The sequence below is a fragment of the Delphinapterus leucas genome, chromosome 5 (assembly GCF_059928025.1).
Source record: "Delphinapterus leucas isolate spDelLeu-1000000601 "Yukka" chromosome 5, BTC_Dleu_Yukka2, whole genome shotgun sequence".
In the NCBI taxonomy this organism is placed as follows: Eukaryota; Metazoa; Chordata; class Mammalia; order Artiodactyla; family Monodontidae; genus Delphinapterus; species Delphinapterus leucas.
In genome coordinates this window covers 94139028-94157902 of record NC_143133.1, presented here as the reverse complement: position 1 = coordinate 94157902, position 18875 = coordinate 94139028, and the positions used below count along the sequence as shown (strand labels likewise).

At 41.9% G+C, this 18875-nt stretch overlaps 1 protein-coding gene across 5 annotated transcripts in view; it reads left to right on the top strand.

Moving 5' to 3' along the window:
- The first annotated feature begins 17710 nt into the window (after positions 1-17710).
- Positions 17711-18875, top strand: part of ANTXR2 (ANTXR cell adhesion molecule 2) — a 164764-nt gene continuing 163599 nt past the window's right edge. For 2 of the 5 annotated variants that reach the window (XM_089912113.1, XM_022599536.3), the window contains exon 1: positions 17711-18680. In XM_089912113.1, coding sequence (XP_089768239.1) covers positions 18529-18680 — 152 coding nt within the window. In that variant the 5' untranslated portion in view covers positions 17711-18528. The remainder of the gene's footprint in view (positions 18681-18875) is intronic. The other 3 variants (XR_016393341.1, XM_089912112.1, XM_022599537.3) reach the window with 2 other exon arrangements.

The window sequence follows — 18875 nt, the reverse complement described above, 5'->3', positions numbered from 1 at the left end:
ATGTTACCACTGCTGTTGCTGGAAACCAGATTTAGTTTATGGGTCTTGGCTGCCAGATGAATGAAGCAGAGAGCCAATTCTGTATAAGTGGGCCCCACATGACTCCTGGGAGTGTCCCTAATGTGAAGAAGGCATAGTGTGTTACAGCTGCCAGGAGTGACATTATCCAGATAGCTTGGCTCGACCTGGTCACCCCACCCTATTGGCAGCAGGACAACTGTGAGACACAAACAGCCTGGGCCAGGCGAAATAAGCCACTGGGGAATGTGGGAAGGGGATGCAGAGAGCTTGTGGAAGGACAAGAACAAGGAAGAGGTTTGGGCAAGGTTGTGATAAAGTAAAAACTAAAGTAGATCAACCCCATGGGATTCCAACTGGGAAAGGTAGAATAATATTTTTGAGATATTAATCAAGTTTTTGTTGGCATTTCCCATTCCCACTGTCCTTCCTCTTAAGCTCATCTTCCACCCTCTTCCTCTTTGCAGGCTGAAGCTGGTTGGCACATGCCCTGTTGACATGACACTGAGGACCAGATTCTATCTGCCCATCCTCCACTCTTTCTGCATATATGAATACCTTGGTACTGAAGAAATCCCTTTGATTGTAGATGCATCTTGAAAAAGGGAGTGGGTAGTCACAAGGATTGACTGAAATTGTTTACTTTTTACCCCAGTAGAAATTAGTAGTTAGAACAACAGAAATAATATTAAATTCTTGAACATCTTGATTTTGAGCATGAGATTCAAATGTGAAACATATACATTATATATAGTTTTCCTCTTAAATTTCCAGTTTCTATCCAAAGTAGGCATTAGGTAAAATATCTTAAGAAAGATTCATATTTTTGCAATACTTGTGAATAAGGGAGTACAAGGAAGTTTCTCACGAGGATTTCACTGCTGTTCTTTTTTTTTTTTTTTTTTTTAAGAAGATGTTGGGGGTAGGAGTTTTTAGTAATTTATTTATTTATTTTTACTGTGTTGGGTCTTCGTTTCTGTGTGAGGGCTTTCTGTAGTTGTGGCAAGTGGGTGCCACTCTTCATCGCAGTGCGCGGGCCTCTCACTATCGTGGCCTCTCTTGTTGCGGAGCACAGGCTCCAGACGCGCAGGCTCAGTAGTTGTGGCTCACGGGCCTAGTTGCTCCGCGGCATGTGGGATCCTCCCAGACCCGGGCTCGAACCCGTGTCCCCTGCATTAGCAGGCAGATTCTCAACCACTGCGCCACCAGGGAAGCCCTCACTGCTGTTCTGTATAATCATGAAGCCAATATTGATGCAATATAATTCCATTTGAAAATAACAACGACAATAAGACCTGAAACTTTCTTGCTGAACTGAACTAAACCTCTGTCTGAGGGATAGGTCTTTGTGTTCATTCTTTCAACAAACATTTACTGAGCACCGGTTTTCGATCAGGCACATGCTTGGCACTGGGGATTTACTGACAAGAAGCACAGATTTACAGAGAAGCTAAGAGTCTACGTGAAATCGTGATGGGAGTATGTTCTTACAAGTAATTTTCACATAAGGTTATTTAATCATAGACTTAAGTGGAAATTGGATAATCTATAATTTCCTCTCTTAATCAACATTCTCATTCCCTAAATAGATTTGGAGAAGGCCAGGATACTGAGAACACTGTGGGCAACTGTGTTCTCATTGGTTCATCTGGCTTGCTAATTCAAAGTATAAGACCTCACCTCTCAATTACTCCCTTAACATTCCAGTACATTTTTGGAACAACGGATAATTTTGGAGGCTGCCAAGCAGATGGACAAACGGTAACTGACTTAGCAGATCTAGGAAAGCTGAAACCTAAGCTTACCAATAGGCTAATTAAAACTGCTGAACCCTGGAATTGCTCCTGAATTGAAACCACAGGTGCTTCTGAAGGTGAGAATGCAGGGTGGGGCTGAAAGCAAGGGAATAGGTTGACAGTGTTGTGTTATAAGGAGGAGCTTCCATTCCCCCTATTCTATCTCCTCCCCAAGCAGAAGCCTGCAGTTTAACTGGTTGAACCAAAGATGTTTTGCTCATAGAGATTCCAGATACAGTTAAGAGTGGAGAGGAGATACCGTAATAAAGATCGGGAAAATGTGAAAGTCTGCATTATGAAAAATGAGACTCTCAGAACCCTCTTCTATGGGGTTCTTAACATACAGAATACTGGAGGCCAAATTTATATTCTTTAGGCAGGAGATTGTAGGATTCTTCTCTGGGAAAACACAGCCCATGGGGAAAAAAGAAAAAAAAAAAACCCTATAGATATTACAGCTCTTTTGGAAAAATAAGGGGAGAGAAATATCTACATGCAAGGCAATGGTATAAGGGAGTTAAATCTCTCTCTTATAGCATGTTTTCATTAGTGAAAAATCAGGGTATATCACAATAAGCATGTTATTTGTTATTACATAGTATTGGAAATATAAAGATAACACCAGAAGATGCTGCTAAAGTATTTGAAAGTGGATTTAACTATTTTCCTCTTCTTATCAAGGATTAGGAGTGGGGTAAGAAAATGAGAAAGAAACAGTGCTAATTCTAGTTAGGAAGAAGAGAGATATCTTTCCTAACTAATCTTTTGTTGACTTAACTCCTTTGTGGAACAAGGTGGCATATAAATAAATCCAAAGTATTTGCTAAGTACCTACAAGGTGCAAGGTACTAATTTCAATTATAAAATTACATAGTTGTTATATTTAATAAAAGTACTTTAACTTATATTCTTTCACTTCATTTTCACAATTACCCTGTAGAATAGGTAGGACAACACTTTACAGCTGGTTTTGTTAGGAGGTAAGAAATGGGGAGGGTGGTAAAAAAAAAAAGGAAACTAAAGGAGTTGCTTAAACATTAGCATAGCTATGGAAGCAAGATAGAGACACCAGGGCTTCCCTGGTGGCACAGTGGTTGAGAGTCCGCCTGCCGATGCAGGGGACACGGGTTTGTGCCCCGGTCTGGGAAGATCCCACATGCCGCGGAGCGGCTGGGCCCGTGAGCCATGGCCGCTGAGCCTGAGTGTCCGGAGTCTGTTCTCCGCAATGGGAGAGGCCACAACAGTGAGAGGCCCACGTACCGCAAAAAAAAAAAAAAATAGATAGAGACAATAATTTTGTTATAGGTACCTCAGTGTGACCATTTATTAATTTTCAGTGAAAAGTACAACTGCCAAATGAGTTTTAAAATACTGATATCACCTGGTATGCACATCCTCTCCCCTGTAAAACAATGTTTCCGTGGAAATTCAAATTGGTTGGTAGAAATGCAATCAGAGCACAGCTATGGGATGATTTTCATGGCTGATACCATCAAATTTTGACATGTGATGTCCCTCAGCACATGGTCAGGCGATATTTGCCAAGCAACTGGAAAGTCCATGTCAGATGGCCAAGTCACCTTCATCTCTGGGTGGTGCTGAAACTACACTGACAGAACTGTGTTCTTTGACTTCATGCAGACCATCTGGTGACACTTATTCTTCAGTGATCTTTCAGTACAGTTGTTTAGGTTAAAGCCTTCCCTTATATCAAGCCACATTCCAGTCATGCCTTCTTAATGAGTATCACATATTTTAAATAATTGGAAAACTCAGCTTGTGCAGAGTTTTGAGTGCAGAGTTTGAGTAATGTATCCAGAAGGTTTTCTGAGATACTTATAAGTGCATTACAAGAAAACCCAACAATTAATGAGAATGAACTTGAGTTCATTTTGATAAGATGAAGCTAAAGATGATTACTGGATTAAACAAATATAGTGTTAGAATCATAGGTGCTAGTGTCAGAATATAGAATGCACAATCTGTGCTGTTCTTTATATTATGTGTACATTTAAGATGCTATCAAACTCTTTTAATCACTACCCTATGTTAGAAGCTTTGTTTGTCTTAGCTAGTGAAATGTCACTTCAACAAAACCAAAAGAATTTTAAAAAATACCCACATGCTTGGAAAGCAGAAAATAGCAAAATGCGGGAAAAAAGTCATCTTTGTAAGGAAAGGTCGGCAGAAACATATGGATCCCAAGTGAAATTAAAATAAGGTTTCTGTACAGGCTAGATACTCTGGCAGATAACGGTGCCACAGGCCAGACAGAAGGTTCCCAAGGCCCCAGGCTGCTTTCTTACTTCTGCTCCACTGAAGACTTTATCCAACATTATTTTGGTGATAACACTTGTTATACATCCTCTGGATCCTCAGATGCTAAATCATCCTATAATAGACTTTATCCAGGAAACCTAAAGGCCAGCCATATTTCATCATTTTTAAAGTTTCAGTGATTATAAAACAGCCATCTGTACATGTCTGGAAGCATATTTTTATTTGGGTTATTATTTGATAAGGTACAGACAACCCAATCTTCAATCCTCTCTGATGTGTCTATTTTTTTCAAGTCCATAGGAAATTTTGTTATATATTTTTAATTTATATTTTATTTAGTTGAAATGCACAAGACTTCTTAAAGTCTTTTAACACTTTAAATATTTCCTATTTAAATATTAAATAGGAAAAGAATAAGTAATTACACAAAATAACAAAGAATACGTTCACTGAAAACTATTTGACAGCATTATCTCATTGAAAAAAAATTTTTTGATTAAGCAAACTGCCCATATGATTAGAATTGGAGACCATACATAATCGTCCTATACAGAAAGCCCTCCTGGAACTTTCCATCTAATGCACAGTCTTTTACTCTTGTTTAATATTAATGTATTACTAATTAATTTTTATCTATTAGATGCTTTTATCACCAACCAGATTCAACATAGGGAGAGAGTGAGTTAGATGCTACAAAAGTAGCTTTGAAACTCAGCCCTAGCCAGTAATCCCTCCCCTTAACCATAGACCTTTGAGCCTACATGGTTAAAAAGATCTGACCCTAAGCCACCTGCAACAGATGGCTGGCATTCTGCCATTAGATATTTATTCTTTGAGATTAATGCAAATATGCAAATATCGTTGGTCAGCTTGGAGATGGGTAGAAGGAAAGTTAACGCATTAAATATTTATTAGCGTTGCATATATTAGTGTGAATTTTTTTATCAGATTGTTTTGTCTTTATGAGGAACACTTGAAGAACTTGTTTGTTTTGAACAAGAATTGCAGGAATGGGTCCTTTAATGGGATCAAGTGAGAGAGTAGTTGAGATGGACCTGGTAGAAATGGGAGGGGGGATGGAAGTTAGGAGAGGGTTGGAGAGTGCTGCTTAGGGGTGAGCCATACTAATCACGTTCCCAGCAGGAAACAGACGAAAAACATTCAAACTGGGTAATCTAATGGAGAGGTGATTTATAAAGGATGAGGTAGGAATAAGTCAGGAAGGAGTAAAATCTTGAGCTGTGCAGAGAAATTTGCCTGACAGAAGCTGTGCCCTTTGATGCGGAGACCCTGCAGAACAAGGGCAAGGCATCATGGAAAGAAAACTACACAGGGCATCCATCAAAAGACTTGCCCTTAAGTCTCTGTTCTTCAGTGTACCAGCTAAGTCTTGACTCTCTATGCATCAGTATTCTCATCCAGAAGATATAGTACCTTTTCCAGACATTCATTGTCAGATGGTATCATTTATATAAAAGCTCCGAATACAGAGCCCTACAGAGAAGGAAGGTTGGAAGAAATGAATGTTTAATCTCAAGTATGTAGACATTAAAGGCACAGGTAAAAGGAAAGGAAGATCTTTAACTGAGGCAGGTTTTAAGGTTAATATATGGAAGGTGATTAATCTATATATATGTGCTCACAGACAAATGTTTCAGAGATTTCTTTGTATAAATACGGATCAATAAGTCAGCAAGTTAGAAATAGTTAGAAATAAATTAGAAAGAGGTGGGTGGACAAATAGGGAAAGGGAAAATATCAAAAGAAGTCCAGAACTTTTTCCTGAATCATTAGGATCAAGAATATTAAATACGTATTTTGCTAGTAGAGGTCTTACTAAAGAGAGAGCCAATAATGCAGACACAATCACAAGGTTCATCCCCACGTGCACTGGAAACGGAATAACCCATAGCTTTTAGCAAAAGGGTGATTGCAAACATTTTGTCATATTTCTTCAGAAATTTATTTTACACTCAGATACACACTTTTAGCCTGCACTGTTAACTCTCTTAGTAAGCCACGGCAAGGAGACTTAGAAATGTTTTTTTTTCTTGTTTCCCTGTGGAACTAGCTTTCAGTTTTAAATCCCGGCATAAAGTAATATATGAAGAATGTGAATGCACTTTACCTATTACAAGATACTCTTGTAAGAAAAATGACTAGTTAAAAGGGATGATACACTTCTTAAGTCAGCATCAGGGAAAAGAGAAATTTTTTGTTTGATCTCATGAGTTTGGTATTGTGTTGTGTTACCATATAACACGAATGCAGTTTAAAATTCTATATGAAGTCTCTCCGTTTTGACTGTCAATTCAGGGTGGAAAACCATTTTGTTAGAAGTGTCAAGGATATGATGAATAGTGAAGATATCAACTTTGTTAGCATATTTTTTTGACTGCCACATGATTCTTCTTGTACTATATCATGTATGAACAAAAGAGCATTAATGCAAAGACTAGAAATTCAATGAGTTTTAAACTAATCACCTCAAGGTGCAATGAATTTATCTGCGATATCCTTTACGTATTGATGTTTGTGCCTACTCGGGCCCCCTTGGTTTATATTCAGTATTTGTGCCACGGAAGGGAAATCATTAATGAGTGTCTTTAAAATGCAAATTTGTCAAGGTCAGAGTTTCAAAAACAGAAGCTTGTTGGTTGAACCATACACTGAATTTTATTTCTTTTTAGTAGTTGGTTAGAATATCAATCAAAATGTTGACTGTAATTGTTTAAAAATTAATTTATAAAAGTTATTTTCAGCCTTTTCTTTGTCTAATTGAGCTTCATGTGAGAGAAAAATCTTTTAGACAGAAAAGAGATGATCGGTATAAACAATACACATATTGTACTCTGTGGAACTGACGTCTCCCAAAGAATTTTGCTGTGAGCAAAATTTTTGTAAAGTGAATCTTGCTCCCTCCATGACTCTCCTTATGAAAGAGGGGCTACTCTTCTTGTGGGGGACACCTTCTAAGGTATCTTCCTGGTATGCCATCTCTAGGAAATGTCCTCTCACCACCAGGGTGAGGCCCTGTCTGTCGTGTGTCGGTTACATGTTCCTGCCTCTGAACTTGAGTTTCAGTCAAGGATGGACATCTGATCCAAACTAGACCAATACAACAAAACCTTCTTTTTTGGAAATTAGAAATTGGAGCCTGCATCTTCCAGATTAGACTCTAATCCCATCTATAAGTGCCATTACACTCTGCTCTGGAGTTTCTATGGGACACTTTGTAGCTTAATGCTATTTCCTTTTGTCTTTCCTTAGTTCACCTTGGGATCTGTTACTATAACCAAATTTACTCCTTCCTTGGGGTGAACCCTATGAATGGAATTGAAGACTTTGGTTTAGAAATGTCAGGCTTGGGATTTCCCTGGTGGTCCAGTGGTAAAGAATCCACCTTACAATGCAGGGAACGCGGGTTCAATCCCTGATCAGGGAAGTAAGATCCCACATGCAGCGGGGCCACTAAGCCCGCACACCACAACTGCTGAGCTTGCGCACCACAACTAGAGCCCACGTGCCGAACTACAGAGCCCACGTGCTCTGGAGCCCGTGCTACAACTAAAGAGAGAAAACCCACACGCCACAACTAGGGAGAAGACTGCGTGCCTCAATGAAAGATCCCGCATGCTGCAACGAAGACCCAACGCAGCCAAAAATAAATTAAATGAATAAATTTAAAAAAATAAATCTTAAAAAAAAAAGAGAAAGAAATGGCAGGCTTATTACTTACTTTCAAGACCTTCTGGGACCCTATTCCAACAATGAGATTTCCCATGTGCTGTTTCCTGCAAGCCTTCTCACCCAGTCTCCTGCACAGCTGCCAGTCTCCAGCTTTTTTCCCAGGCAGAACTTAGTTCCCGACTACATGTGTTGACTATTTCTCTGAGGCAAAGAAATTCCTTTCCCTTCCCATTCCTAAAAGTGTCATTCTTCTAATATTACTGTTAACTTTGCAGTTTTGAATCAACCTAGGCTTTAGTATTTCATTAAACACAAGATAAAAAGCAAGAAAAGAATACCAAATTTTATCTATTTTGAAAATAGTTTTAAGTGTTCTCATCTCCCCAGTGTCTTTCTTCTCTAATTTGTCTCACTAAAGCAACCTGGTTATCCTTCTTAAAGCAAAGCTCTGTTTGAACTCCTCTGGTGTTTAAAATTTATTATTGTCTCCACAAAAATGTCCATAACACGAAAAGGTTTTCATTGAAGGCCTAGGTTGGCAAACTTTTTCATTAAAGTTCAGATAGTAAATATTTTAGGCTTGTGGGACATATGGTTTCTGTCTCAGCTACTCAGCTCTGCTGCTGTTGTAGCACAAAAGTAGCCACAGAGAATGTGTAAGCCAATGGGCATGACTGTGCCCAGTAAAACTTTATTTACCAAAACAGGTGGTGGGCAGTATTGACCTAAAGCCTTCTACGTATTGGACCTTATCCAGCTGGATTAGCTTTACTTTCTACTCTCTCCCTTCACACACTCAGGGCTCCAGTGACATTAAGTTTTTTCCGTGCCTATTAGATACTCTGTACATTCACCGCTCTGTGCTTTGGTTCCCTTGGATGGAGGCTGGAGTGGGGCTCAGGGAGACTGTTGTTTCTCCAAGCACATTTTCCGTAAGAGGTGACTTAACATTAACTTTAAGGTATCATGTAGTCATACTACTTGTTAAGAGTATGATGACAATACTCTAGAGAAAGCATAATAAAATACATGATTAAAACACAATACTAGTCCTATGAAACAGGTAAAGAATGTAATCGCAGGGTTGTGCCTTAAAAAACATATGCTTGCTCTTCTACACATCTTAATTGATGATGCCATCTTTTCACCATCCCCCATCTTCAGACAGAAGCTGTTTATGCCTTTTCTTTCTGCAGACTTTTCTTCCCTTCATCTGGGCTAATCTTAAAAGCACTACCCATCTTTCAAAATGCAGACTAAACGCTCTGCCCTCCATTGATCCGGATCTTTCCAGCTATGAGTAATTTCTCACTCTTCGGAATTCCTGTTATACTCCATCACATCATTTTAATCTTGGTATTATAGTTATTTAATTATCTTAGTTCAATAACTAGAATATCTCACTAGAGTATCTCTTAATAGACTCCATCTTCCAAAGAGCACAGATCAGTGTTTTGCAAAGGGTGGGCATTACATATTTGTTTGATTAATAAATTTTAAAAATTTGTAAAAATGAATTTCTTCAAATTGAGACTCCCTTTATCTGATGAACAAGTGTTAACTCTGTAAAAAGATCAGGGTCAAAAGCAAACCTCTGGTTTACTAAACTTTAAAAAATATCCTCAGGCACTTGTGGTCCAGTGTTGGTGAACTTAAGCTGGTATTTTTGCTAGCCAGATTTGCTACATATGAAACCCATTGGCCATTTGGGGATTGACAACTTTCCTACTGCTCCTTTCAAAGAACCTCCCAAGAAAACTGGGATAGATAATCTAGGTGCCATATGTGCTGTTAAAATAAAGTTGGATATGCACTAATCAAGCGGTTTCCATGAGAAACGCAAGGACTCCAAAATATGAAAAATCTTTTAAATTGTAGTACTTATGGTAGGCACTCCAAATAGAAAAATTACATTTCAAACTTTTTTTATCTTAAAAAATAGTTTATACCACAGCTTAAATATCTTGGAGCAGAAACAATGTGGCTGTTTAAAATGTTATATAAACAAGTTTGGAAGAAGCAAAAAAAAAAAGTTTCTTTTTCATGTTGCCTACAAAGTCTTTAAATATAGTGCTTAGCTTGAAAGAGAGATTTTTTTTTTCACTTTTTGAAAATGGTGGAGACATAGGTATGGGGAGCCCTTCTCACACAACGGATTGCAGGCAAGGGAACAAGGATAGCCAAAATTGAATTGCCTCAGCTGAATGGATGGGCTAAGAACATCTTCATTTAGGTATCATCCCCAGGATAATTGTCTTTTTTATTTTTTTGTTTCTTTTGAGGAAGGTGTCATTCTTAGCTATAACTTGTTTTGTCTCCCTTCCGAGTTGTCTGTTTCTATCTATAGCCACTTCCATTCTTTGAACTTTGTTATTTAAAATTCTTACTTCTTTGTTCTTAGGAAAACTAAAAAGATTTGTATTTGTCTTACGATATCCTCCAAGAAGTCGATTGGATCTTATTAAAAAAAAAAAATCCATTATGTAAAAATCTATTGATTTGCTTACTGTGAAGGTCACTTTTTTAGTTGAATGACTCTTTAAATTCTGTTGTGCTTTACAATTTTCAATTTTATGCTAAGTGAAATAAGTCAGACAGAGAAAGACAAACACTGTATGGTATCGTTTATATGTGGAATCTAAAAAATACAACAAGCTAGTGAATAAAACAGAAAAGAAGCAGACTCACAGATATAGAGAACAAACTAGTGGCTACCATTGGGGAGAAGGAAGGTGGGAGGGGCAATATAGGGGTAGGGGATTTTAAAAAAAGGATTATTGTGGGATTATATGATCATGTGTGTGAAACTTTTGAAAACTGTAAAGCACTTTTGAAAACTTTTTTTTTCAAGTCTAATTTCCCTTTTTCCTTCAGAATATCTGAGTTTACCAAGGAGAAGAATAATATCAAATGAGTGCAATGGATAATTTAAAGATTCACAATTTCTTCTCTTTTTTTCCATTTATAACCTTTTATCATAATTATAAATGTCAGCAAAATGACTAATGTAAATTTCACAGGGATTATAGAATATTAGGACTTAAAGTACTTGAAAACAGAATTTGGTCTAGCTAATCTAAATGAAAGGGATTTATTAAAAAGTATAAATAGCTCACAGAGTCATCCGGATTGCTGAAGAAGGAGAGGGAAGCCTGGGCATTCATGAACAATTCCCCAAATACACTCTAGCACTGGGCTGGAAAGGAGCTGCTCACCCTGCTGAGATTAGGGAGGTGAACCACGAAGCCACTGAATGAGGCTCACATGCTCCCTTCTGCACACAGCCTCTGTCATGACCTGCATGTGCTGCCCGTCTCCTCAGGGAACTTGGTTCTGACCCAAAGTCTGGCATGAGCATATATGGGTGGATTCTAAACCATGAGGAAAACCTGTAAGGGAGTTTAGGAAATGTCCATTTTTTAAACTCTTTCTAACAGGCAGAAAGACATGCTAGAGGGGAGCTGGATCAGTGTTGAGTGAGTTTATTCAGTGTCCACCATTTCAGGCAACTTTTCTCTTTTCTTTGATTCCCACCACTTCCCCAGCTGGGATGCTGATAAACAGCAAAATGACTAGAATTTGAAAACTGGCTTATGACTCAAGTTGTGTCAAGATGCATCATAGACCTACGAGAAGAATAACTATTTTCTCATTTCCTTATTTGTAACTTCCTTTTCTAGTGGTGAAAAGTGTGTTATTTATGTTTACTTAATTTATCTATCCCTCTGTATGTAACCACCTTCTCATCACCACTGTTACCCTCCCCCAATACTGATACCCTCATGCTTTAGGAGTTCTGACACTGTCACCACCTGCCACCCCCACTCAGACACTGACACTCTGTACTGGTTGCCACCCTGCCCTGGGGTGGCACTTTCTATAACCCATCTGGTCTCTGATACCCTATGCAGGTGACCCCTGATAAAAAGCCCTCCATGTGTTACATGGGTTTCAATATCCCCTGCCACGTGTTCCCCATTCTGAAACTTTCCTTGCCCTGCTTGGGTCCAGTCCGATCCCAGGCTGGTTCCCTTGTGCAAAATGTCTTTTCACACTGCTCAGGCTCTTATACCCGGCACTGTGCTGCCCCACCCTTGACTCATCCCCCTCATGCTCCAATATTCTGGACAGCTTGTCTTCCAGTGTAGACTCTCTTCTTGCTCTGTTCATGCTCTGACACTCTGCACTGGGGTGACCTCCCTACGTGGAAGTCTGTGCTCAGGCTCCAACTACTCCACAGTGGACTTCCTCCCCTGTACAGAAGTCTTCCTCCCCTCATTTAGGCTCAGAAACCTCACACTGGGCAACACCTGCTCTACACACACACACACACACACACACACACGCACAGGTAACCTCCTCACCTGGCTGGTTCTTTGACTCCTCATGCTGGGCCACTGCCCTCCCACGTGGATATCCCCCTCACCCTTTTTTGGCACAATATTCCATGCCAGGCTGCCCTTCCCTGCAACAGGGGAACACTCCTCACTCCTGTTGGCCTCTGACACCCTGCCCTCAACTACTATAGCTTCTCTCCACTAGAAGGCCATTTGCTTGGCACCACATAATGGCTTTTGACCTGAACTGTTCAGTAACAGAATGCAAGGGAAGAGAAAGAGGAGATAGAATCTGGCACCTGGAACACGGTGCCAGGGAAATGTGGTACAAAATGAGGCAAGTCCGAAAGGTATAATTGTGTATATGGGGGCCCCGGTGACTTTCATGGTTTCTCTGGAGCATAGAGTACATTAGGGGGCTTAACTTGTTATAGGTGAAGATACAGAGCTAATTTGTAATGCTATCGTGGAGGGCCTTAAATGGTTAGGAAATGGTATCTCATTGGTGACTATTAGTTAGGCGATGAGTATGATTGGTTTTGCACTTCAGAAAAATAAATCACAGCAAAGTGTGTAGGAGGCGTGGGACGACAGAATATTATTAGAATAATTTCACTAAGAATTGAGAAACTGACCTGGACCAGGTCTACTCTAGAGGGCATGAGAGGAAGAGATGCCCTCACAGGACTTTATCATTCCAGGATGCCAGTCTGAGCCTGCGCTGGTTTGTGAAGGTCTAAGGTTGCACATGAGATAAGACGTTCAGCAAACAAGCTGCCAGGTGTTTGGCTTTTTGTGGATGTTCTGGTTGCTGGAATTTGACTGCTGGCAGCTCACTGCTGAGTCCCTCCTTATAATTGTCCTAAGCCAGAGGAAGCTGCCTTGCCCAACGTTATACTTTCTCTAAAGGGCAGCCCCATTTAATGCCTGGTCCACGAGGAGATACAAAACTCTGGCCCCATTGCCTCATTCGATTCAGGACAACTGTGAAAGGCCATTACGGGGGTTGGCTGAGGCTTCCTTTGCAACTGTTTCATGTTTCAACTTTCTCTCTGACTATTTCTGCTTCCCTCACCCCTCATGGGTTTTCTCCTGAGAGCATGACCCAATATACCTCCTGCAGGCAAATCCCAGAGTCTCAGGTCTGTTTCTGGGAAACTGGATTTAAAATACACCCAATCTGGGCTTCCCTGTTGGAGCAGTGGTTGAGAGTCCGCCTGCCGATGCAGGGGACACGGGTTCGTGCCCCGGTCCGGGAAGATCCCACATGCCGCGGAGCGGCTGGGCCCATGAGCCATGGCCGCTGAGCCTGCGCGTCCAGAGCCTGTGCTCCGCAAAGGGAGAGGCCACAACAGTGAGAGGCCCACATACTGCAAAAAAAAAAAAAAAAAAATACACCCAATCCCAAATGCAGATGTTAGTAACCATTCTCTGTCGTTGGCTACATTCCCTGTTGGTCATACATAGAGATATTAACTTAGAAGTAATTGCCCCTTCCTAGAGCATTTTGTTGACTCTCAGGAACTAGTTCAGACATTGGGGAAATCTAATTCTTTAATGACTATACTGACAGAGTTTAAATAAGCTTTGTCATCTATAGGTAGATTTATTATCTTCCTGTGAATCACGGTAGTTATCATATAATGAATCACTCTACACATAACATGACTATGAGTCACATCCAGTGTGGTACTGTACTTCCAGGAGAGCCACGTTTGTCACTGTGGATGTCATACGAAGTTATCTACTTGTAAATAATATAGATTATATGATTTTTTACACATAAAGAATAGGTTTATTTTTATTTTCCTGTGTCAATTATTGTTGCTTATTTGTCTCTTCTGTTTGTTCATTGTTGGGGTCAGGGGAGATAGAAATAAATTAATGACAGGTTATTGGAAAGATGAACTCCTGAGAACAGGGGTATAAATTTTATTCTTAGAATATTACCAGATACATAGTAGATATCAATAAATACTTGTGAAATAAAAATCAGTAAATAAATAATTAAATAAAATTTAACCTGAAATCCATAGGAGCTTTGTGGGTGCAAGAGATGGGCAATGATAGAGGGCCTAGTGGACACTTTTAATCATCAGGTTAATGAAGATTAATGATTAATCAATGTCAAGCTATTCTAACTGCATTAAACCGAGTTTAAAGTGTTTTTGGATTTATTAGCATATTTTATGGGGTAAGGTGATAAATTCTAATGTTGAACTAGAAGTTTGGTTTGATACAAAGAATAACTTTCAAAGAGCAGGGGCTTGCACGGATTATGAAGCAAAATACTTCAGCAGAAATGCAGATAATTTGATAAAATACAAATATTTTAGGTGTATTTATCTAAATAATTCAGTGTAACCATCCCCCTCTGCTTAAAAATCGGCATTCCCTATCCCATCCTATCTTGATTTAAAATAGAAAGTTAAACAGTGTTCCAGCATGTCTGTAATGGTACAAAAGTCAGTTGGAAGGCTTACCTGGCCGGTGTCCAGCTGACACAATGCCCGAGTCCTCTCACCTGAGACAGGGGAAGAGAAAGTGTTGTTGTTGTGACTGCTCCTTCTTCATGGCTTGTGGAGATTCCTAAGTCTGCCCTTGCTTTCACCTTCCCTCATTATTGCTTAGAAATAGTGTGGCCAAAAGCATCCTTCAGGACAGGGGTCCCCAACTCCGGGGCCATGGACTGGTACCGGTCCGTGGCCTGTTAGGAACCGGGCCGGACAGCAGGAGGTGAGCGGCGGGCATATGAGGGAAGCTTCATCTGCCGCTCCCTGTCGCTCTCCATCACTTGTATTACCGCCTGAACCTCTCCCCCTGTCCCCCCAACGCCGTCCCGCCACCCGTGGAAAAATCGTCTTCCAGGAAACTGGTCCCTGGTGCCAAAAAAGTTGAGGACTGCTGCTTTAGGGACCATCCCAGGGACTGCCCCAGTTTTAGCGCTGAAAGTCCCATGTCACTGGACACCCCTCAGTCTGGAACAAATTGGGACAGTTTTGTTGCCCAAGTAATTAATGACCTTCCCACTAATTTATATTAGATGAAAGTGATTTGATTAATTATTGGTCCATGCTAGGTGAGGCCACATCCCTGCTTTGCTGTAGATCTTATATGAGCAAATGAGTGAAATGATAGAAGTTCCAGAACTGGGCAGAATTAATTACCCAAACAAACAAACAAAAGAAAGGTAATACACTTTGGTATGCCAATCACCTCTGCTGGCCTGGGTCAGGAAAGAAGAACCGAATGAGAGGCGTCTAGGAGGGCCTAGGGATTATGAGGAAGAACAAGTTTTAAGTCCAAAGTATTTTGCTTTAGTTTGGGCCTAGCACAAGACAGATCCTTAGACTAGTGTGTGGAGTCCCAGAAGCTGAGCAGAAAATGAGTCAGGAAGCTGGGGGAAAAGGAAGCCAACGTGAGTTTAAAATACTTCCTCCTGAGGATAGAGTACGTGGTCAGCATTGTGTCTCATATTTCTTTACCTTCTATCCCCTCTTAACTTGAAACCATTTGTCATTACTTTTTGGCAGATTTTTTCCCCCTAGATTTTATTCAGTCAGGTACTGATATGATATTAATTGGTAAAAGTATATGCTATCTTGGATTCTGTCTTCATTAAAACTAAAGCTGAAAATGAAGACCAGTTTTAACCAACAGTAAATAATAAAAACCTTGAAAAAAAAAAACTTTAACAGCTGTTAACACAAGTTTCCTGAAAATGTCAGCCTGTTTCAGTTTTGCTGTGGGAAGTCAAAGAAATTAATGTATCTACAGTTGGCCCTAAATTTGAAATGAGAGGTGGCACCATATCCCTGGAGGCCTGATGGCTGCAGAAGAATCAGAGTTTCAGAACCTTAAGAAGATATGAGACCAAGGAGCACAAAATCAGGATGCTTATAATAGAGCCATCCCTCTCATTGGACTTTATTTCTGGAGCTCAGTTACTTGAAAACAATGGAGGATTTGCATTTCTTTTTAACAAAAGTGTAAGTTATCTTCCACTCAATCAGCCACTTGCCCCATCAGAACACTCCCTACCCCCCTATCAGGTAAAAAGTGGTGGATCCAGTGGATGATAGTGGAATTTCCATCCCTAAGTGGCAGACATTTCCAAACTGGGGATCTACCTGTATTTATTGAAGCTCTCATCCATTCATGTCTCTCAGTTCAGCCACTATAGGGGTGATGGTCCAAGGTACCATTTTATTGTGTCCTGATCCTGCAGTAGCCTCCTGACCGGTTTGCCTGCTTTCATTCTTGCTGTCTCCAAATTCAGTGTGTCATATCATCTAGAATGATCTTTGAAAAACATAGATCATATCACTTTATCCTATTTTCCACCCCTGGATCGCCTTTAATGGGCTCCAGTCGCACAATATAAAATATCTGAATCCTTTACCACAGTTTACAAAGCACATAGACTAGTCCCTGCCTAGTTCTCTTACTTCCTCTTTCACACAGAACTCTAGCCACACTGTTTTTCTTTCTGTTTCTTGAATGTTCTAAGCTAATACTTATGGAAAGTTGGAGCAGCTGGGAATGTTTCCCCCTCTAGTTCTTGGAATGGCTACCTTCTTTGTGTTAGTCATCTAGCTGGTCATTCTCTATCATATTACCATATATTAAATCTCTGCAAACTACCTTCTAATACAGACATTTACTTACATATTTTTGTCTGTTTTTCCTCCTCAACCAGACTGCAAGCTTCATGGAAACTGGGGCTTGTCATCTTGTTCGGAGCCTTAACTCTAGGTCCTAGAACAGTGCCTAGCACATAGTAGGTACTTAATAAATCTTTGTTAAAGTGGCAGGTTTCTATCCTCAGAGAGCTTGCAAATCTGGTTGTATGTCAAAGATTACGTAAATGAAAAGTTAAATACGCAAGACAACCAATAGAATTGCTAAGACAATATGTGATTAGGTAGTATATGAACTTTTGATCGTAAAGCCTTGATTTAATTCAAATGAAAAGGAGGAGGTGACACTTCACATTACTGTCAATTATTGGTGTTTATACCAGTGAGATTGGTAGCTTCTAAAAGCCAGTTTCTGTCAGGGGAAGGCAGGTGTCACAGGTGTGGTGGGGGAGGAGGGAGGGAATGAAAAATGAGTAAGCAGAGAATCCGAACGCCTGCAAACTTTTGCTCCTGCACAGTTTGGCAAGGGTGGCCTAGCTTGCTGCAAGATGCAATGCTTAATATCTGGAGCTTGAGATAAATGACAGTGGGATAAAATATTTTGAGGTACAACTGTCCACTGCTGAAGAGTTCAGTTCCCACCCCCGACCCCACCCCCATTCCCCCCACCATGCTGGTTTCTAGGCTTGGTGAGATGAAACAACCAAGTAGGTTTATAGAAAAAGAGGAAATTGCCTTTCTTAGGTAGCGGTGCAGCAACTGTGCTTGTGGTCATAGGGGTGGGGCAGAGTGCGCGGGGCGGCGGGGGGGCATCGCCTCTCTTGGGATGGCCGGACTTCAGTTTCCCAAACCACGGCGAGGGCTGCTCTGCACAGCTGCTGAAATAGGCCGAGGCTGCAGGATACATGGAGATGTTTAGTTTCTAGAGGACATCTGTTTTTCTAAACTACTTATCCCCTTTCCAAAAACTGACAAGCGTTAGTCATCTTCAGCTCGGCACGAACCTACAAGCGTGCGTGTGTGTGGCTCGGCGGCCTTCGGATCAGGCCCCGCCCTCGGGCGCACACTGACACTGCGGGCACCCGGCCAGATCGCGCTTTTGGCCTGCTGTGAGTGGCTTCTCCGGAGCCACCAGTCCCGGGGCCAGTTCAGCTTCCTCCCCTAAAGGGGACCGCCCCGCTGCGCTGTGCCGGAGTGGAGTACGAGGAAGAAAGTTTGGAGTGCAGAGCGGAGTTGGGCCGCCGGAGGAAGGGAACCAGAAGAGAGGGGTTTCCAGTCCAAGTTTGCGCGGCGGCGGCCGCGTCCCGGGGGTGCCTGCCCCGCTTCGCGCTGCAGCAGCCGGAATCGAGCCCTCCCGGCGGACTGGAACTCTCGGTCCGGGTTCCAGGCGGGCGCTAGAGGCTCGACCAGAGGCCGGGAAGGAACTTCTCTTGCAAGCTGTCGCCGAGGGCCCTTATTGTCTGCAGGAACTCTCCGGAATCGGGAGGTGGAGGACTGGATCGCTCTTCCACTGGGATTCGTCAAGAGTTCCGGCGGCAGCTGCGGCAGTTGCGGAGTCTCCCTTTGTCCTCCTAGGACCTCCCTCCTTCCCGGTCTCCCTCCTTCTGTCAGTTAGTAGGTCCTGCTGACCCAGGCGCCGGCGCCCTAGCTGCTCGCAATCCCCCACCCCAGGGTGCGTCCCTGGTAACTCCTACCACCCTAGCGTCGCCACCGAGTCGAGCAGAGGGGGCTGCGAGCAGGAGGGAGTCGCAGACCCCTGGCCGCAGGATGGTGGCGGGGCTCTCCCCGGCGCGCAGTCCCGGGAGCTGGCTGGTCCCCGGGCTGTGGCTGTTAGCTCTCAGCGGTCCTGGGGGGCTGGTGAGCGCCCAGGAGCAGCCCTCCTGCCGTGGAGCCTTTGATCTCTACTTCGTCCTGGACAAGTGAGTGCGGGAGGGAGATGCAGGGTCTTCTGGTGAGAGTGGCACTGGGTAGTGAGCTGTGGCTGGGGAGGCTGAGATGTATGTGCGACCTGGGGAGGGGTGTGGGTAACCCGGTGATGGGTGCCCTGTTGCTATCTCTGTCCGAAAAGCTAGCGCTTTCGGATCTTTGCGGGCTGCGGGGTGATAGGAGGATCC